This window comes from Microtus ochrogaster, chromosome 5 (assembly GCF_000317375.1).
Source record: "Microtus ochrogaster isolate Prairie Vole_2 chromosome 5, MicOch1.0, whole genome shotgun sequence".
Lineage (NCBI taxonomy): Eukaryota > Metazoa > Chordata > Mammalia > Rodentia > Cricetidae > Microtus > Microtus ochrogaster.
Genome location: NC_022012.1, coordinates 16,641,064 through 16,662,666, shown reverse-complemented (window position 1 = coordinate 16,662,666; position 21,603 = coordinate 16,641,064). Strand labels below are relative to the sequence as shown.

At 46.3% G+C, this 21,603-nt stretch overlaps 1 protein-coding gene across 1 annotated transcript in view; it reads left to right on the top strand.

Moving 5' to 3' along the window:
- Positions 1–16,023, top strand: part of Rp9 (RP9, pre-mRNA splicing factor) — a 32,974-nt gene extending 16,951 nt beyond the window's left edge. The window contains exons 4-6 of the mRNA XM_005346953.3: positions 9,145–9,236; positions 14,394–14,455; positions 15,255–16,023. Of these exons, the coding sequence (XP_005347010.1) occupies positions 9,145–9,236; positions 14,394–14,455; positions 15,255–15,450 (350 nt within the window). The 3' untranslated portion in view covers positions 15,451–16,023. The remainder of the gene's footprint in view (positions 1–9,144; positions 9,237–14,393; positions 14,456–15,254) is intronic.
- The last annotated feature ends 5,580 nt before the right edge of the window (positions 16,024–21,603 follow it).

Here is a 21,603-nt window from a genome sequence, read left to right as displayed (position 1 = left end):
CAGGTCAAATGCTGTCATAGACCAAGCCTATGGCTGACCTGACTCTAGGACTTTTGAGTCCAACCCAGTGATCTTTTCATAGCAGTACTACCGTGATAAAAAGAACATCCCGAGGGAGAGATGCCATAGGAGGAAGAGATGTGGCAGAGCTGGTCATTGTCTGTCAGTGTTGTTGAATGTTTGTCCATTAAAGTGACTAACAAGAGCAACCACAGGCCACAGGTGGTGGCTCTAGACAGGTATCTTTTATGTCCCACCTGCTTCTGGTCCTGTAATCATACATATACATTTCAAGAGTTTACATAAGTCTGTCACAGATTTCTGTTGCATTTTTTTTTTGTTTTGTTTTGTGACAGAACATCTTGATATGGCCCAGAGTGGTCTTCTTAGTTTTTAAGACAGGTTCTTACTATGTAGCCATGACTGACCTTGAACTCATGCTCAGAAACCTGCCTCTTGTTGCTGGGATCAAAGGTGTATGCCTCTGTACCTGGTCCCAGACTGATTTTGAAATCGCAGTGCTCCTGCCTTGGGCTCCCCATCGACTTTTGGTATGTTAGGCTGTGCCACCATGGAGTTTTTAAAAGGTTTATTCAGTTTATTTAATATGTGAGTGGTTTTGTCCATATGTATGCGTGTGCACCATGTGCATGCCTGGTGCCCTCAGAGATCAGAAGACCCTAGAACCTGGTGTTACAGACAGTTATGAGCCACCGTGTAAGTCCTGGAAGTCGAACCCAGGTCCTCTGCAAGAGCAACCTGTGCTCTTAACAGCTGAGCATCTGTAGCCTCCCAGATTTATGAGATTACGAGAAGTCCATTGGAGCTTTCTTTTCCTGTTTGACTTTCCTGTGGGCTGTCGGTATTTCTTTTTAGTATCTGAGGGACCACCCAGTGCCTTTCATAGCTTCAGCTTCACCTGTTCTTTAAAGGCAAATCTACTCACAACAGATTCTCTCAAGTCGGTTTGTTTTGTGGTGCTGGGGATCACGAACAGAGCCTGGCACATGGTGCAAGTACCTTAATACTTATCTACACCCCTTAAAGTCCTGCCCACTTTATCAGGTGAGCTTCCTCATTTTCCTCTTCCACTGAGGAGTTCATGACAGAGAATTTTGACTCTTTTAGCACTTTTACTGTCTTTTGACGTCCACAGATGGATGGAGAGTGAACCCAGGCCTCACACATGCTAAACCAGCATGTTAGCACTGACGAGTACCCCGGCCTCTGGTCTGCTTAATTCCTAATGAAAAGTCCTTGTGGGCTTCTGGAAGTCTGCCTACAGCAATGTACAGCTTTTTCCTGACACCATTACAGTTGGATCTCTCTGAACTTACCCTCTTGGTTAAGTCTTTTTAGCTTCCTGGCGTTGTTCTATTTTGCTTTAGTTTGAGTTTTTTAAAGGCGGGTTATTCTCAGACTAGCCCAGAGTCTCCACAGTGCTAAGATACAGATGTGCCACCATGCCTGCCTGGTTCTGGGCATTCTTATTATTGTTTTACCAAATTTGGGTTTTGACATTTTATCAAACGTTCTTCTATCTTCTCTCACTCTTTTTTTCTTGTTTTTGTGTTTGTTTTGTATTATCCACTGAGCACAGGGCTTCACACATGCAAGGCAAGCTCTGCACCGTGAACTGCACCCCATTCTCTTTGTATGTTTCATTGTGAGATGCAGCCTCACTATGTGGTCCAGGCTGACTCGGAGCTTCCTCTGCACCCAAGGAAGCCTTGAATTTCCATCCTCCTGTCTCAGCTTTCAATTGTTGTTGTTCTTTTCTGAGACAGGGTTTCTGAACACAGGGTGCAGACCAAGCTGTCTGGGAACTCATAGAGATCCTCCTGCCTTTGCGTCCTGGTATTAAGTGCTGGTATTAAAGGTGTGTGCCACCACGCCTAGCCCGCTTCAGTCATTTCTTTGAACATTTTGGCTCTTATGCTTTAGACAGAAAATGTTTCGAGGTTTAACATCTTTATTACCTATACTGTTGTTTGTTATACTTTTTTCTTGAAAACTTCTCTTAGCTTTAGTAACTTCATGGAGTGACTCTGAAAGTGTGTGTCCTCTGTAGTATGCGGCTCAGTGGCTAGCACTCAGGTAAGAATTTGTCAGGTATTCTTCAACTGCTTTAATCTAGGAAACCTATCTTTTTCCAAGAGGAAGGGTGTGTGTGCGTCTGTGTCTGTGTGTGCATATGCACGTGTGTATGCTTGCATGTGTGTGTGGACATTGATACCATGCCTCCTCAGAGCTGATACAGGTTAGATCCCTGCTTTAACTTGCTCTCCTCTTCTGGTCAGGTCTTGCTATGTTGTCTAATCTTCCTGCCATACCCTTCTGAGTAACAGGAACTACAGATGTATATCACCACGCTTGGCTCTCATCAGCCTTTAAAAGCCTGTCTTCCCAGGCCCCAGGTCACACAGAAGGGAGAGTGTTGGGTTTCTATGGATGGCGGATGTGTACAGCTCTAGATGACCAGGGTGGTGAGGACCTGTAGAGGCTCTTTGAGTGCACCAGTCCCCAGTGGTTCCTGTAAGTGTATGACTGGGTTCTTGTGTGCCAGGTTGATAATCAGCCTGACAATGTGTCTTAGTTTGCTTCGAGGAAAAAGAGTTTATTTGACTTAGATATCCTAAATCACAGTCCACGAAGGACTATGAGGGAAGTCAGGACAGGAACTCAAACAGGGCAGGAACCTGGAGGCAGGAGCTGATGCAGGGGCCATGGAAAAATGCTGCTTACTGGCTTGCTCTCCTTAGCTTACTTAGCCTGCTTTCTTTCCACACCCAGGACTGGTAGTGCCCAGCCCAGAGGAGGGCACCACCTACACCTGGGCCCTCCTATAGTAATTATTGATCAAGAAAATGCTCTATAGACTTGCTTATAGGCAATCTGATGGAGGCATTTTCTCAAACGAGGTTCCCTTATTCAAAATGACTAGTTTGTGTTAAATTGACATAAAACTAGCCAGCGTGGACTAGATGTTAAACAAGCCATTATTTTCAGCCAGTGTTTTGAAAGATTGTCTTTCCTATAGAATGAATGATGTGCTTAGGCAAGTAACTTATAGGTGTGGCTTTTCCAGGGGTCTTTGAGACGATCAAATAGTGGCAGTGCCATGTGGCTGTGTCCTTTTAAGGAGCTTAGACCTCATGCTGACTTTGGTCAGACTGTTACTGACCTAGGACAAGAACATTGGGAGTGGCCCAGTTCAGAGACCAGAAGTGGCACTTCTCACCAGGGTTGACCAGAGGTGACATTTCCCACCAAGGTTGAGTGGATTTTCTGGAAATCATGTTCCGTAGATTGTTGTATTGGAAGCAGATATTCAGATATTACCCAAAGAAACAAGAACAAAGAGAAAGAAACAGTAAGGCTGTTGCTGTTGGTAAAAAGGGTGTCCCCTGACCTAAGCCAGGCTCCCAGACACACTGTGGCCATAAGTGCACTTAATTTCTGCTCTAATGCAGCCATGTCTGTGCCTTTCCCCCAGTGGACAGGGTCCAGCATCACAGGCTTTCATGATTGGCTACATAGCAGAGGAAATGAAGGAATCTGGGTGGGAGCAGTAGCTGAGGCTCTCCAAGTTCCTGGGGTACTTGCAGGGCCTTTGGGTAAACAACTTCTCCCTGGTGGGAGAGACTAAACTGGTGAATGCCCGGTGCGGACTGGAGACACGGTCAGCAGTAAGAGTACCAGGTGCTTTTGCAGAGGACCCAGAGTCGGGACCCCAGCACCCACGTGGAGGCTCAGAGGTTTGTAACTCCAGTTCCCGAAGACCCAGTGCGCTCTGCTGGCTGCACTGCATGCGTGTACATGGCCCACAGACATAGGCAGGCACTGCAACCATAGCATAACAACAAAGTAAACATTGTACAGAGTTTGAAGATGGGATTGTTTTATGGAATATTAACCCGTGATAAGCCAACTACCTTTGATTAGAATTTTTTTTCTCACAGTGGAAAAAGCCTGTGACTAATTTGTAAAAAGCTAAAGACTGTTTTGGACAAAATTGTTACTATTTTTATTACTTGTTTAGAAATTTTTTTAAGGTTTATTTTTATTATGTGTATATGTGTGGTGGTAAGGAGACATATATGTGATTGCAGATGTCCTGTAGTGCCAGAGATGGTTGAGCTTCTTGACATGGGTGCTCAGAACCAAAACTTAGGTCCTTTATAAGAACAATATCTGATCCTAACTGCTGACTCAGCTGTCCAGGGCCCCCAAATTGATTTTTGTTATTTTTAATTATGTACATGTATTCCCTTAAACTAGAGTTATGAGCTGCTCAACATGTGGGAATTGAACTGAGGTCCTCTGCAAGAGTCCTAAGAGCTATAAGAGCTCTTAACTACTGAGCCCTGTGTTTGTTTCCAGACAGACTCCCAGTCTATAGCTTGAGACTGGCCTAGAACTTCTCATTACTTTTAAGAAAGAACAGATTGGGGCTGGAGAGATGACTCAGCAATTAAAAGCTCCTTGTTGCCCTTGCAGACTACCTGGGTTTGGTTCCCAGCACCCACGTGATCACTCACAGCTGTCCATAGTTCCAGTTCAGAGCTAGGTTATTTTCTTCTGACCTCTGAGGACACCAAGCGCATATGCATTACACATGCAGGTAAAACACTCAGAAATAAAATAAGTAAGCAAAGAGAATAGATTTACGAAGGTTATCTCCTGGCCCATGTAGTGATATTTCATTTGTATTTTAATAAATAAAGCTTGCTTGAAGTTCAGAGAGTAAAATAGCTGCACTGATCAGCCTTACAGACCAGGCAGTGGTGACACACACCTTTAATCCCAATAGCTACATTAGTTTGCTATAAAAACAGGGCAGTAGTGGTGCATGTCTTTAATCCCAGCACTAGAGAGAATTATAAGAAGAGAGGGGACAGCTCTCACAGTCTCATTCTGAGACTCCTGGAGGCAGAATTTGTAGGGGAACGTGGTACAGTAGTGGTATTGGGATATCCTGGTTTATGGGGAAGCCAGGATATACTTAGAGATGCTCTAGGACAGCTCTGGGGGTGTAGAGCCACACTCGGACAGCTCTGGAGGCTGGAGCCCTGGAGGAAAGGTGTCCTGACTAGTGGGAAGCCAGGCTACCTGAAGCTGGGTGTTGTGGGGGATGGTCTCCCCGCAGGATGTAGGGATCCTGCTCTTCTCATGGAGAGCAGCTACAGCTGAGCTCTGCTCTGTTCCATTAAGGGAGCTCCTAGCAGAGCTATCTGCTTCTTCTGCAGCCCAAGATGTTACTTCTACTAACACTATGCTAAATGTAGCAATCTCCTCCAGCCCTGGGGAAAAGTTGTTACTTTTCCTCCCCTGGCCTCTGCCAGGGAGGGACTACCTGCAGCCTTGGGGGCAGCCTTTAACTGAAGTAGTGGAGAGGCTTATATAGGGCATCCTAGGAGGCGGAGTTTTCCCAGGGAGAAGGGGGATTGGTTAGTTTTTCCCTGCTCAGGGATTGGTCAGTTTAGCTGATCAGGGGCAGAGATGGCTCTGCCTTCATGGCCAAACTGTGTTTCTTTCACTGGTCCTTTTTAGCTTTTCGACTCTAATCTTAGGACCAGGGCATATTTCTTTCACTGGCTCTGATTCTAGGGACAAAGTGTGTTTCTTTGATACTAGTTTCATAGCCAGGGCACATGTCTTTAGTCTGGGGTTCGGGGATAAAGATGTTTCTCTCCCTGGCCCAGGTCTCAGATCCAGGGCATGTTTGTTTCTCTACTCTGGGTTCAGAGTCAGGGTGCTGGCAGTGATTGGTTGGTTTCTTGTCCCAGTTGTCTTTTTACCCTACAGAACTGACATTTCTAACTGAGGTAGAGGTAAAACCCAGTGGTTGGCTGTTTTGCTTTTCTGACCTTCAGGTTGAACCCTAATTTCTGTCTCTTGGTTTTTATTAATCATACAACAAATGGTGCCCAGCATGAGGCTGTTTTGCTCTCTGATCTTCAGGCGAGCTTTATTTATTAAAATACAACTGAAATGTCACTATAGGCCCATATTGAGGGACCTCTGTGTATATTCGTCATTAAATGGATTCTCAATGAATCCATGTTTATAGATGGTCAAGAGTCTTGTGTTCCTAGCGGTGTACAGTGTGTTCTTGTTCATATTTGCATATGATGGTGTTCAGTTTCTGAAGGCAAGATGTTTTTGTGTTTGTTTTCTCACAACCATTTACCCACTTCTTCACCAAATGATAGAAGCTTCAGGTCCTACAAAGCAGACCACGCTTGTACAGGAACCTGCATATGTTCCTTGACTCTGGTAAGAAAAGTCGTTCTGGGCCTGGAGAGATGACTTGGTAGATAAGAACACTGGCTGTTAGTCCTGCTTACTTCCGTGTTGCCATGATAAAACACTATGTACAGGGCAACTTAAAAAAAGAAGAAGTGTTTAATTTGGGGCTTATTTCAGAGAGTGAGGCAGGTGTGGTGCTGGGGCAGTCGCTGAGAGTTTGTGACTCATCCACAAGCACGAAGCAGGGAACTAATTGGGAATGGTATGGGCTTTTGAAACTTCAGAGCCCAACCCCAAAGACAAGGCGATTCCTAATCTTTCCCCAAACGGTTTCAAACTGGGAGCAAAGTATTCCAACATCTTAGGGGCCATCCTCATTCAAACCAGCACATTAGTCTTCCAGAGGACTGGGATTCCATTCTCAGCACCTATGTGGTGACTCCAGTTCCAGGGGACCCATTGACCTCTTCTGGCCTCCACAGGCACCAGGCATGAATGTAGTGTATAGACAGACATACATGTAGGCAAAACACCTGCACACATTAAAATAACAACAAAATATTGAAAAATATATAAAAGAAAAATGATTCTAGAACCCTTAAGTCTGCATATCACAATCCCCATCCCATCTGTCTGTCTGTCTGTCTGCCTGTGTTCTCTGTACTACAGTATCTCTCTTGTGCAAAGTAGACCCTCTGCCGCAGAGCTGCCACCGCCCCTATGGCTGCCAGTACAGCTCTGCAGTCAGGCTATTCACATGCTGAGGGGGTTGTCACCTTTTCTGTGAGCCACACTTAGAATTACAAGGATCATCATTTTGTTGTTGTTGTTGTTGTTGTTGTTGTTGTTGTTGTTGTTGTTGTTGTTTTGAGATGCCATCTCCTTATATGGCCCAGCATGGTCTTGAATTAGAAATCCTGCTGTCTCGGCTTCCTGAGTGCTGGGATTACGGGTCTGCCCCGGGGCTATGCAGCACATCACCTTCGTTTAAGATAATCTTGAGCAGAGCTAACACGGGCTGGGATGTGTGCATATCCAGCCGTGCCCCTTGATGACGTACAGCATTAGTTTAGAATGTGGTCTTTCTTCCTGATGCTGTTTTGGATTAGTGAAGGGGAGGTTGAGCCAGAATTCTTTACCATGGCACTTGTTAGCCTGGAACTCAGGGTAGGCCTGCCACATCCTCCCTAGTACTAGGATTCTAGGTCTGTCTCTCTCTGTAAGTTAAAGTGGTGGGTACACATGAGGACTAGACTCCCCAGCACCCACGTAAGATGATGCAAATGGCTGTTCACACCGGGAAAACCATTAGACAGTAGAGACAGATCCTGAGAGCTTGACGGCCAGCCATACAGCAAGTTTGTGGTAAACCCGTCTGAGGGGAATAAGGCAGAGAACTGGTAGAGGAGGGCACGTGACTTCCTGTCCGACCTAGACATGAGTCCTACACTCTCTTAAGCACATGCACATGCCACAGAGGACAATTGCTCCCTTCAACAACAAGCTTTCTGTGGTTGTTTAGCATGGGCCAAAGCAGCTCATCTTTACAGCGCTCTTGCTTCCTGACCTCCTTGGTCAGCACCTAATTGGCGCTTGGCTCATCATCCCCAAGCAGCTGCCTGACGGGATGAAAAGATGTGAGGGCAATGCTGGGATCTCGTCACTGCGCCGATCACCAAGGAGCGTCCAGTGAAACCCTCAGTTGCACGCTTGCTTTCATCGACTTGGAGTGTGTGTGTTCGTGTGTTACATTGATTCCTCGGGGCCAAAACCTCTCTAAACACCTGCAGTTTCTCTGCTTTCCAGGCTAACCTGTATAATTCTAATGACACTACATTTTAAGAGAAATTGTTGTTTTGCTTAAAAACGAAGCTGAAGCTGGAGAAGCAGCTCTGCAGTTAAGAGTGCATAGGGCTCTTTAGAGGACCACAGTTCAGCTCCCAGCACCCATGTCAAGTGTCTCACAGCCACCTGTAACTTCAGTTCCAGAGGGTCCCACACTCTCAGCTGGCCTCTTCAGGCACTGCCTTCACATGTACAAACTCACAGTCAAATACATACACAAAACAGTATCAGGTGTTAGGGTGCAGGCCTTTAACCCAAGCACCCCAAGTGAGAGACAGGCAATCTGAGAATTCCAGGCTAACCGTGGCTACATAGTGAGACCCTGTCGTTAATAAAGATATAAAATGAGGCTCTGTAAAGCTTGATGGAGTCGTGTGTCCTTGAAGTCCTTGCATTGCAGAGGAAAGTGTCACCGAAGTCTAGGAATTTGAGCCTGGGCTGTGTGGGGGCGGGTGTGCATGGTTTACTCAGCCTAAGGAAGACACTACTCCAGTGAAACTGGAGGTTTTACCCAGAGTCTGGAGTGTGCTGTGTGCAAAGCCACTCTCTCCCTAAGCTAAACCTCGGCCCTCAGAATCAGAGCCATTTCAAATGAGAGGGACTCACTCTGCTCCCCTTTTAATTGTTTACGTGTGTGTGTGTGTGCTCACATGAGTTCATCTGCACCACCTGCATATGGCGGCCCTTAGAGGCCAAAAGAGAGCTTTGGGTCTCTTAGAACTGGAATTGCAGGTGCTCCTGAGCCACCGTGTGAGTGCTGGAATCATGGCTGACCCTCTTGCCAGCCCCTGCTGTACTCTGAGAAATGGAGTGAAACCTGCTAAAAACATTGTATTGCTCATAAATATTTGATGATGGACATTCACTCCTAACAAGATTCGAGGAAGCAATTAGTTACCCTTTGTTATTTTCTGGGATCTTGGTGTTTTCATCCGTTAATCCTTTGTGTGTTTTAGAATTGGAGTCTAATGAAAAATTTGATCAACTAAACCGTTATCTCACTGAAGTGAGACCATATTTTACAGAAATGTTTTTCTTTGGCTTTAGGTTGGCGTTGCAAACGGTATGGCCACCGAACAGGCGACAAAGAATGCCCTTTCTTTATCAAAGGCAACCAGAAGTTAGAACAGTTCCGAGTTGTAAGTAAACCCTGCACTGTCGATATTAACAGTCTTGGGATGGTGACCTTTAGGAGGTAGATCGTCACTGGTGAACTTGTGCTCTAGAAACACACACACCCGTCATGCCTCTGTAACAGATAACCTCTGTAACAAGAACTGGGGCTGGGTGTGTCGCTCCTATGGTAGAGTGCTGCTGTGGCACGCACAGACCTCTTGTTGGTTCCAGCCCCAGCACCACATAAAGCAACCACAATAGTGCATGCCTGTAATGCCATCACTTGGGAGGTAGGGGCAGAAGGATCATGAGTTCAAAGTCAACCTTGGCTACTGAGTGAATTTGAAGCCAACCTGCTCTATCTATATAAGGCCCTTCAGAGACAGCTCAGAAGGGGAAAAAAGAAAAGGGAGGGAAAGACTCCTGTTAAAATGTTATTTAACATTGACATGGAGAACTGAAAGTTCAAGAATAAGCTGAGCTACTTAGTGAGATCTTGTCTCAAATTGAGAAAGAAAGTTTGAAAGGGCTGGAGCTGGATGTAGACAGCTCCGTGGTAGGGTGCTTGTCCAGCTCGGTGGTAGGGTGCTTGTCCAGCGTGTGCAGAGCCTGAGGTCAGCCCACAGCACCGCAGGGAAAGACAAACAAACAAAGACAGACAGACGACAGATATTCTTTACTTAGCCTGAGGAATGGCGATTTGTTTTCTCAAAGCCAGCACCGTGTGTTCGACCCTTTGTAGTTTACTATATATAAATGCACTCAGGAGAGGGGGTTTTGTTCCCATGTAAACTTAAGATGTGTCTTTGGAGCTGAAAGTGTATACTTGCTAGACAGACGAGCAAGCGCTCCCACCTTCTCACAAATCACCTCTTGGAAGTGTTCATTCACATCAGGAACTAATTCTGCCAAGCAAGGCTCCATCTGTGCACTAAGGTTGTCAGGGTATGTGGAGTGAGGTCAGCAGGGCCAGGGGTAGTGAGCCATGTCTGCAGTCCTGCACTCAGGAAACCTCAGAAAGACCCTGCATGAGGCCAGCTTGGGTCTCATAGCAACAGCCTGTCTCACGAAACAAAACATCAAAGCACTTTCTCCAGGGACTCAGGGGTTGACTTAGTGGATAATAGCTCTTGCCAAGCAAGCACAAGGACAGGAGTGTGACTCTCCATCATCCATGCAAATGCTAGGTAGGCATAGCAACCCACCGATGTCAGAGACAGAGGGTAGAAAGGGGATTGCTGAGAAGACTAGCTGTCTAGATTGGCTGCCTTGGGGACTCTGACTTCAACTGAGATACCCTGCCTCAGTGAATAAGATGTATAACACTGGGAAAAGACTCCTGAAGTCAACCATGGGCTTTGACATTTGCACGTACACACATGCACACATAATCACACACATACACAGACATGCACTAACAGGTGCACCTGTATACACATGCAAAAACACGAGCAAAGGAAATTCTCGAAAATGAAAATGAAAAAGGGAAAGCATGGTCTAGACTCTGCGATGTTAGAGCTTGAACCCAGGGCCTCCTGCATTCTAGGGGAGCATTGTGCACCCCGTAGAGTCCCAGTCACAGCATTATGATGTTGAAGACTGCAGACTGTTAGGGAAAGGGGCTCAGGAAAACCCAAGTGAAAAACAACCTGTGGTTGTGCCTGGGAGTACGTATCTGTAGTCCCATCACTCGGAGACAAGCCACTTCTGTCTCCAAGCTAGAGCCAGCCTGGTCTCCACAGCAAGTTCCAGGCCCACAGGGCTACACACTGAGACTCTCTCTTTAACAAAAGAAAGAAACAAAAGTTTCATATATCTTATGGCTCAAATTCTTTATAAAATATACCCCCAAAATTAGCCAGGCACTGATGACATGTGCCTTTTATCCCCGCACTTGGGAGGCAGAGGCAGGCCAATTGTAAGTTTGAGGCCAGCCTGGACTACAAAGTGAGTTCCAGGACTGTTACACAGAGAAATCCTGTCTTGAAAAGTTTTTAAATAATAGTAATAATAAGGTATACCAAAATTAACAATGATTATAACTGGTTGATGAGAGAATAGATTTTTGAGTTTATTTTTACGTCTCTCTTTGCTCTCTACCAACTGAGCCACACCCCAGCCTGTGTTCTAAGTGCTTAGATCAACTGAGCCACACCCCAGCCTGTGTTCTAAGTGCTTAGATCTTTCAGTAGTTGTTCTAGCAGTGGTCAGGTCCAGGCTGGGTGTTTCTTAGGCTCTTCCTTTTTTATCCAAATTTTTCTTAATATTTATTGTGTGTGTGAGTTTGCGTTTGCCATGGCCCTTGTGGATGTGGGACAGCCTGAAAGTCAGTTCTCTCCTGCCACGTGGGTCTTAGGGGGTCAGACTCAGGTGGCCAATCTTGTTGACAAGTCTAGCCACCAAGCCACCTTTTTGACCCCTATTTCTGTATTCTTAGCTCTGGGGGTAGAGGCACCAATGCCAAGCCAGCTGGCCTGAGTTTGATCCCCAGAACCCATGTGGACGGAAAAGGAGACTTCTGAAAGTTGTCCTCTGACCTCCATAAGCACACAAGTGTGTGCACATTGCTGTACACACACACACGTACGCGCACACACATTAAATGTTAAAATAATAATGATAGGACTGAAGAGATTGTTCAATGCTTAAAGGCACTTGGCCCCTTTTCCAGAGGACCCACATTAGTTTCCAGCACCCACATTCAGTAGCTTAAATCTGCTGTAACTCCAGTTCTAGGGTATATGACCCCTCTTCTGGCCTCCATGGGCACCCCCACATACATGGCATACATTCACACATGCACTTAAATAAAAACTAAAATGCTGTTTGAAAGATAATGACATAAAACCACACACAGATTTGCAAAGAGCAAAAGTACGTCATTCAAATCAAAGCAACAGAACATGTTAGGAATGAATCTATCAAGACTGACATAGGAGAGCTGGGCATGGTACACACCTTTAATCCCAGCACTCAAGAGGCAGAGGCAGGTGGCTCTCTTGTCTGGGCCAGCCTGGTCTACAGAATGAATTCTATGCCAGCCAGAGATATGTAGTGAGATCCTGCCTCTAAAACACAAACAACAAAAAGATTGACACAAGGCCACATGCATCAAGGGATGGAGGGCCTGGTTCTGGTCCTTGACTTCTTTTTATGGGGTCTAAAGAACAGAGGCTTTGTTCACTAGGCATAGAGTGGGTCTTTATTTTGATTAATAGATTAATAGAACCACTTTTTTTTCTGAACTTGTCCCTTACCATAATACATTTGATTTAATGATATGCACATACATTATACATAGGCATAAGATGATAACTAAGCATTCTCCCTAAAAGTTCACTTAGTGGCTGGGCATAGTGGTGCACACCTTTAATCTTAGCACTTAGAGGCAGAGGCAGAGGCAGGCAGATCTCTGCGAGTTCCAGGACAACCAGGGCAGAGAAACCCTGTCTCCTCTCTCCCTCATGCACAAAAAAGTTTTTCTTATCACACATGACCCTAAAACCTGTCTAGCACAGCTTGCTCTCTACATTTGTACCTTCACACTCGACGGATTTCGTATGTGCTTGGAGACCACTGGGAAGAGGAGCTTCCTCCATTGTTTAGAGTGTGTGCCTAGGCTAGCAATGCATAACCAAAAACAAGGGGAGTCCCGGGCTTCTATGCTTGCCTGACTCAAAGGTGCTACCTCATGCCTGTAACCCCTGCACTCAGGAGAAGCAGAATTGCCTTGTTAGAGGTCATTATTTACAGTTTTTAAAGATTTTTTTTTTTTTATTAAAGATTTCTGTCTCTTCCCCGCCACCGCCTCCCATTTCCCTCCCCCTCCCCTAATCAAGTCCACCTCCCTCTTCAGCCCAAAGAGCAGTCAGGGTTCCCTGCCCTGTGGGAAGTCCAAGGACCACCCACCTCCATCCAGGTCTAGTAAGGTGAGCATCCAAACTGCCTAGGCTCCCACAAAGCCAGTACGTGCAGTAGGATCAAAAACCGATTGCCATTGTTCTTGAGATCTCAGTAGTCCTCATTGTCCACTATGTTCAGCGAGTCCGGTTTTATCCCAGGCGATGAAAGGAGACAGAGACAGAGACCCACATTGGAGCACCGGACAGAAATCTCAAGGTCCAAATCAGGAGCAGAAGGAGAGAGAGCACGAGCAAGGAACTCAGGACCGCGAGGGGTGCACCCACACACTGAGACAATGGGGATGTTCTATGGGAACTCACCAAGGCCAGCTGGCCTGGGTCTGAAAAAGATTTGTTTTTATTATGTGGATGGATGTTTTCCTGCATGTCTGTACACCTCATGCATGCAATGCCCGGAGAGCCCAGAAGAGGGCTTCAGAGCCCATGGAACTGGAGGTGCAGAGGCTTGTGAGCTGTCATGTAGATGCTGGCAATGGAAACCATGTCCTCTGGAGGAGCAGCTAGTGACCATCTTAACAGCCCCTCCTGTATCTCTTTATATGGAATAGTTATTTCCTATATATTCTAATTGGAGAGACATTTTATAGCCTTACAGTGTTTACAGTGTAAGCCAGGCATGGGCACACAGCTGTAATCCAGCATTCAGATGGCTGCAGCAGGAGGACCGCCATGAGTTAGGGTCAGCCTGGTCTGCCCAGTGAGTTCCAGGTCAGCAAAGAACTGTTGCAGACAATAATTATAGGCCTTTCTGGCGTGGAGGGGGAGGGGTGTTAAAATTTATTGTAAGGTGACTGTGGTGCTTATTGCTTGGGATCCCAGCACTTTGGTAATTGACTGACATAGTATGTGGTGACCTTGGATGACAAAGTGAGACCTTTTCTCAGAATAAGCTGGTAACAAAAAGCTGTAATCTAGCACTTTAGGAGGTGGAAGCAGGAGGGTCAGGAGTTTAAGGTCAAAGCTGTCCCCAACATCATAGAAAGGTCAAAGCTAGCCTGAGAAGAAACTCAGATTTGGATACATATGTCATCAAGCCTCAGGAAGCTAACTAACCCCAGCACTCAGGAGGCCAAGGAGGTAAGATAAAAAATTCAAGGCCAGTCTGAGCTCTACAGAAAGTTTGAAGGCACTCAAGGCTAAATAAAGAGGGGAAAAAAAAGGTACATCAAATACCAATTTCAGTTAATAGAGATATTTTTACATAATAAAGCAGTCCATGATAACTAACCAAAAATCTAACTCTCTCTTACCTGTAAGGCACATGAAGATCCCATGTATGATATAATTCGAGAAAATAAAAGACATGAAAAGGATGTAAGGTAAGGCTGTCGCATTGCTACCAATGTCCTCTTCAAATCTGAAACTGTACAGAATTATAAACAAGTATTCCAATATATAAGGGACAGTTTGTAATCCTAGTACATTAACTGAGTAGCTGAGAGAACAAGACTTGTCACTGAACAGAGATGTCAGTGTAAGAAGTAGGCCGGTTCTACTGCAGTTCCCTAAATAAGCAGTAGGCATTCCAAGACACAGTCATATTGTGCTGTATCGTTAGGGTGTGTGTGTGTGTGTGTCTGTGTGTCTGTTTTGTTGCATGAAGCTCAAGCTGGCTTCAATTCTAGACCTCCTGTGCCAGCCTAAGGTGACAGATAAGGACAAGATTAAGGAAGGGGGCGAGGGATGTAGTTTTCTTGGTCGAGTATTTACCTAGCATGCATGAGGCCCTGAGTGTGGTTTGATCCCCAGAATTTGTACACCAGGTATTATGATGCACACCTATACCACCATCACCTAGGAGGTGCAGACAGGAGTATCAGAAGTTCAAGGTCGCCCTTGACTACACGTGAGTTGAGGCTAGCTAGAATACACTGGGACCCTGTCACCAAAGCAGAAAGGTTTTCTAATAGTTGTCTTGTAGTCCTTGAGGAGCTGCATTACTATAAACAGCGGAGGGTATTTCAGTAGGTGTGCATTTGCTAGGGGTTACAAGGGCTACCCGAGTATGCACAGCTGTTTAGGACAATGAACCGGGTTGTCTTTAGCAAGGTAGTTATTCATGATTCCCTCTGCTCCCAGCTGCTTTAAGTGAAATGTGGTTCTGATGGATCTGTTTAGGATCCAGCAGTTAAAGAAGTTACTGGAGGACTCCACCTCAGATGAAGATGAGAGCAGCTCCAGTTCGTCAGGCAGAGAGAAGCGCAAGAAAAAGAAGAAGAAAGAAAAACACAAGAAAAGGAAGAAGGAGAAGAAAAAGAAGAAGAAACGAAAGCACAAGGCTTCCAAGTCAAGTGAGAGTTCAGACTCAGAGTGACAGCTGATGGCAGATTCTCAAGTCCACCCGCAGGCCTAAGAACAGAGCTGCCCCTGAGAGCGACAGACAGGACCAGGAGGGACAGCTGGCACAGCGGCGGATTCTCACCGCCTCTGGTACCAAGTGACCACCGCAGGGCAGGCGGGCTCCCGGGTGTGGCTGCCAACAGCATCTGGTCCCTTCCCTGATGGTCACTTGTGTCTGTGATTGCAGGGGGAGGTAATGGAGACTTAGGAAACACCCTCGGGTGTTGCCAGCTTTTGCCCTCCATGGTGTGGCAACTCAGCTCCCAGGAACTTCAGGCTTGCCCTTGTCTGTGGTTCCGGATAATAAAAGTTCATGATTTATTTTTTAAATATAGTCATTATTAATTCAGACAGGTGGTCCAAGTCTAAAAGGTACACACTCCTTTTTTTACCCCCTTTCCAGTTGGCTTAGCAGTTTGCATATGAGTTTTTTAGAAATATCTCACACACACCTAGGTGTCTGCATTTGCCTCCAATTCCAGCTCTGGGGACTGGTACAGGAAGGGTGCTGAGTTCACAGGCAGCCTGGGCTAACTGTATCTTTGAAGAAAAAAAGTAAAGGATTGTGTGTCATCAACAAAATAAATAGGATGCTGTTTTGTTTCATTTTGAGACAGGGTCTGACTATAGCTCTGTCAGGTCCAGGGCTGCTGTGTAGACAGGTTGACTTTAAACTAACAGAGAAATGCTTGCCTCTGCCTCCCAAGTGCTGGGACTAAAAGCATTTGCCAACCATGCCAGGTGTATATAGAACTTTTGTGTGCTCATGTGCGTGCGTGTTTGGGGGGGCAGAGGACAACCTCAGGTGTCGCTCCTTATGTCCTTTTTTTTTTCCACAGTCCCTCGCTTGCCTACCGTTCCCCACGTATTTTAGGCTGTCTTCACCTCTCCAACACTGGGATTAGAGAAATACACCACCATGCTTGACTTTTTTCACATGGGTCTTGATGATGCTTACAAGGCAAGCACTTATAGACTGAACTAACTATATCTCCAGCCCTAGGGCTTTTTATATACAAATGGCCTTCTATGCTAACCGTCATGTTCTTAACTTTTTAAATGAGAGGCAGAAACGGACGCTTGTAGTATCAAATACTTGTTGCTGACTTGTAAGTGTAGGCGTGGGTGGTATTCCTGTTACCACCCAGACTGCTACACCTTAGTCCGAGGAAATTCCATTCTATAAAAACAAAAACAAAAAAGCGGGGCATAGTGCTGCGCACCTTTAGTCCTAGGACCTAGAGGAAGAGGTGGAAGCAGAGATCTGAGTTGAAGGCCAGCCTTGCTGCCAGGGGAGACCTGCAAAATGTGCTTCCCCTGTCATCATTTGCTGATTGGAGGGTGAAGTTTCCTGTAACAATGAGGCGTGTGTGTGTGTGTGCTGCGTGCGTGCATGTGTGTGTGTGTGTGTGTCTGCCTGCCTGTGCCACACTTACTACGTCTCATGGTGCTAAGATCGTCACAGAAGCACTAACTCAGAAAATGGCTGGAAATAAACTCAGGAGAAGCATTAGACTGAGTACCTACTGCATCACAAAACACATGCATACACTACCTCATGTTCATGGAACAACCCACCCATGTGCCTGTAACAGAGGTCAGGGGTGGTCCTACAGGTAGAGAAACTGTATTTTGTTGTTAAGTCAAAACTGTACACACACTTTTTGGTGTTCAAGACAGGGTCTTTCTGTGTAGCCCTGGCTGTCCTGAAGCTCCCTCTGTAGACCAGGCTAGCCTTGAGCTCAGGGATCCACCAGTCTCTGCCTCCTGAGTGTTGGGATTAAAGGTGTGCACCCAATACATGGCCTGTTCATACTCTTGAACAGCTGAACCATTTCTCCAGTCCCTACACAGCAAGTCTTTTTTTTTTTTTTTTTTTGGTTTTTCGAGACGGGGTTTCTCTGTGGCTTTGGAGCCTGTCCTGGCACTAGCTCTTGTAGACCAGGCTGGTCTCGAACTCACAGAGATCTGCCTGCCTCTGCCTCCCGAGTGCTGGGATTAAAGGCGTGCGCCACCATCGCCCGGCTCTCTTACAGCAAGTCTTAAAAAAAAAAACATTCCGGGGTAGGGGGGAGCACAGAGGTCTTTGTTCACAGAGGAGCCTGGAAGTCTAGCATACAAGGTCGTTCCTTCAGGGGAAGGGACTGCATTACCTGTTACTCACTCAGAAGCTGGAGTGATGTGCCTTCTAATCTGGTGAGCTATCTGTGTGGCCGGAGACTTCTGGCATCGGTCCATCCTCCAGACCGTTACTATAAAGTTTTTTTTTTTTCTCAGTCAATCTATAGAACCTATCTTTATGGACTTTACAAATAGTTCTGATGTAGTCACATCTGATCTATACTTTGTTTACTTTGTCCTCAAGGAGATTCACATATGCATGCAGGGTTGAGTTAATCATTACTGGCATAGTTTTTACCATATTGTGCTGTGCTTAAATATAAAATAAACCACTCGGGTCAGACACCAGAAGTTAGAACCAGCACCGGCTACTGAGTCCTGATGAAGCAGACTGCCTTCTCGCCTCCCTCAGATTGCCTTTGCAGCCCATATAGGTCACAGAGACAACACCCCACACATCCCACAGTCTGGAGACATGGAGAGAAGTCGCAGTGGTTAAGAGTACTTGTTGCTCTTGTGAGGACCGGAGTATGATACAGATAGTGGCTCACAGACACAGGGATCCGGTGCCTTCTGAGCTATGTGGGCACCAGGCACGCCACCGGTTCATACACATACATGCAGCTAAAATATTCCTGCATATAGAATAAATATATTGAGTCGTGTGGTGGCATATGCCTTAATAATCCCAGTCAGTAGGCAGAAGCAATTAATCTCTGTGAGTTCAAGGCCAGCCTGATCTACATAGCAAGTTCCAGGCCAATCAAAGCTACATAGTGAGACCCTGTGTCAAATTAACTAAATAGAATTTGATTTGGGGCAGGAGAGATGGCTTCGTGGTTAAGGAGTACTTGCTGCCTTTCCAGAGGACTGAGTTCAGTTCTGAGCATCCATGCTGGGCAGTTTATACCTGTGTAATTCCAACTCCAGGGAGATCCAACAGCTCTGACTCTGAGGACACCTGAACACATATACACACAGCCAAATATCATACACAGAATCGATATTTTATTTGAAAGGAGGTTTGGGGGTGGAGATACAGCAGCTAAAAGTACTGGATGCTCCTCCAGAAGGCCCAGGCTTGATTCCCAGCACCTGTATGGTGGCTGTAAGTCTAGTTCTGGGGCCTCCCACAACCCTTTTCTGCCTCCAAGGGCAAAGCCACACAACTAGCCACGAACACACAAGCAGACAAAATACCCATGCATACAACACTGAAGGGCTGGAGAGATGGTCCAGCGGTTAAGAGCAGGTGCTGCACTTCCAGAGGACCTGAGTTTGGTTCCCAGCACCCTTATCAGGCAGCTCACAAGGGCCCATAACTAACTCCAGTTCAAGGAAATCAGTCTCCCTCTTCTGGCCTCTGCAGATGCTTGTGTTCATGTGTTTATCCTCCCCACCCCTCCCCTCTCTCTGTCGCTCTCTGTCTGTTTTCATCTGTCTATCTGTCTCTCTCTCTGTCTCTCTGTCTTTCTCTCTGTGTCTCTCTCACACACACGCTCGTATGCTCATGCATGTGCACATAATTAAAAATACTTAAGTTAAAAAATTCAATTACTTAAAATCCAAAGCTAGTAATGGTAAAATCTGTCTGTAATCACAGACAGGGGTAAAGGGGAGGCAAGGGGATCAGTTCAAGGTCATCCATCCTCTGACACATACCAAGTTTAAAACCAGCCTGGATACATGAAATCCTCTTTCAGAAAGAAAAATCCCAAATAATAAAGGAAAGTCACACAGGGCTGGAGACAGTATAATGGTAGAAACTTAGTTTGACTCCCAGCCCAGGAAAAGGGTCAGGGAGAGATCCTTGTATTGAAATAAGTATGAAGACCCAGTGCTGGGGGAGAGGAGAGGGAACTGGCTCAGACAGGCAGGTCTCAGAAGAGGCTCACTGGCCAGGCAGTCTAGCCAGTCTATGAGCTCCAGAGTCAGTGAGCAACCCTGTCTCAAAGAGAGTGAGCTGGACCTGGTGGCACTTGGGATGCAGAGGCGGGCTGGTCTACAGAGTAAGTTCTAGAGCTACATAGTAAGACACTCAGCAGTGACTTCTAGACTACACAGGGCACACAGGTGGTGGAACACACAGAGACACACCTATAGCACACACACAAATCACACCCTGCAGGTTGATGACCCTACAAATTCAGCTGACGACTGAGCCCACAAAGCCAGCTAGCAGAAAGTGCTGGTCACCTGCTCTCACGAGGCCTCACATTCAGACTGCACCCCACTCTTTCCCAGCCTTCAGGTCTACATTCACCAGAGCACCCTACTAACCATCTTCATGGCTGTGAGGGGCAGAATGCTAACACCAGCCCCGTTCTCTTCCCTTCATCCTCAGAATTGCTGCAGGGATGGATTCGCTTGTGAGTCAACACTTGACAGATGGAAGAGGTAGTCCAGGTGTTTCTAACCAAACCACGGGCACATTTCATATGCCAGTATTGACTTTGATAAACATAACACATGCCATATGGCAAGAAATGCTAGGTTCCTTTTTAAGTGGCATTTTTATCATGTGGGTATGTGGGCGTGCCTTGGCACCTGTGTGGAGGTCAGAAGACAATTAGCTGGAGTTCCTTCTCTTCTACCGTGTGGGTTCTGTGATGGAACTCATCAGGCATGGCTCACCGAGTCACACTGCCTCCTGGGAGAAATGCTAAATTATTAATAGCACGTTCTGAGCAACCAGTAAGGAAGTGGAGATCTGAGTCCTACAGCCAATCCTTGGTGACAGGATATGCATTCTTCTCCGTGTCCTCCAGTAAGTGCCCTGCTGGCAATTTGGTTTTGGTTCTGTGAAATTTCTAGCAGAGAACACAGTTTAGCCAGTCTAGACTTAGGACCCAAGGAATAAGAATCACATCTGGTAGAAGTTTTTGTTTTTGAAACTTGGTGGACTTGAACCCATGGTCTTGCTTCAGGTGCCGAGATTCCACCACCACGTGTAGCTAAACTATGAGATGTCATTTGTTAAGGTGCAACCGGTAACAAACATACCTGGCAGGCCCATTGTCCCGTGCTATGAGGCCCTGGCAATGAGCTGCAGAAGACAGTGACATCTCAGGGGCCCTGCATCCAGACTGCCTGAGTTTGAACTCCAGCAAATGCCTAGCTATGGGGTGCAGCGACTTGCTTGACCTCTGCTCCTCCACTTCCTGGCTATGTTATGAGAATAACATCACACCATAAAGCATTTTATTCTGTGCTAGAAATAGAATTCAGGTGCCCCAGCACTGAATCACATCCCTGGTCTTTTGTAAATCAAAGAGCAAAATTTGCCTGTGTCTAATGGCTAAGTACAAGCTAGCTGGCCGGCTCTTCCTGTGTGTCCCCAGCACGGGGGATCTTCGTTCCGTGCCCACCTCACTCCTTGCTTGCAGCCAAGCCTCATGGAATGGACTACAGGCGGAAGCACAGAAGCACACAGAAGGCTCAAGAAGCAGGCTTACTGGGGACAACAGGTCTCTGCATCCCTCAGCGAGGAGGGAGGAAAACCAGACACAGGGCAGCAGCCTCAGAAATTTGCCTCTTCAGATCCCGCTGCCATCACTGCCTCTGCTCCATCCCCCTTTGACACCTTGGAGGTCAAAATGCAGTGAGGGCATCTTCATCTCAGCTTCATCTGCAACCAGCTCTGAGTGAAAGCCATGTTTTTAGCACCCGGTGCATACTGTTGCCCTCTTTCCTACACTGGGAACTTAGCATGTCTCTACTTCCAACTGGGCAGCATCCCAGGCACCCCACGGGTGCTGCTTGTTGTTGTAAGACTGGCTGACAGGCTGCATGAATTAACTAGTTAGGTTCTAGGGTCTGAGTGTCTTCCAAAGAGGGTATGATAGCTAAAAGTGAATACATGCAGTATGGTACCACAGCCACCTGTTAAAGCCAGCAGAGTTGTTTTCCAAGTGTTCCTAAAACCAAGTCAGGGCCCATTCCTGGGGTAATCACCATCTGTATGCAGGTGCACTAACTGTGGCTCTGTCAGAAGACATGGATATAT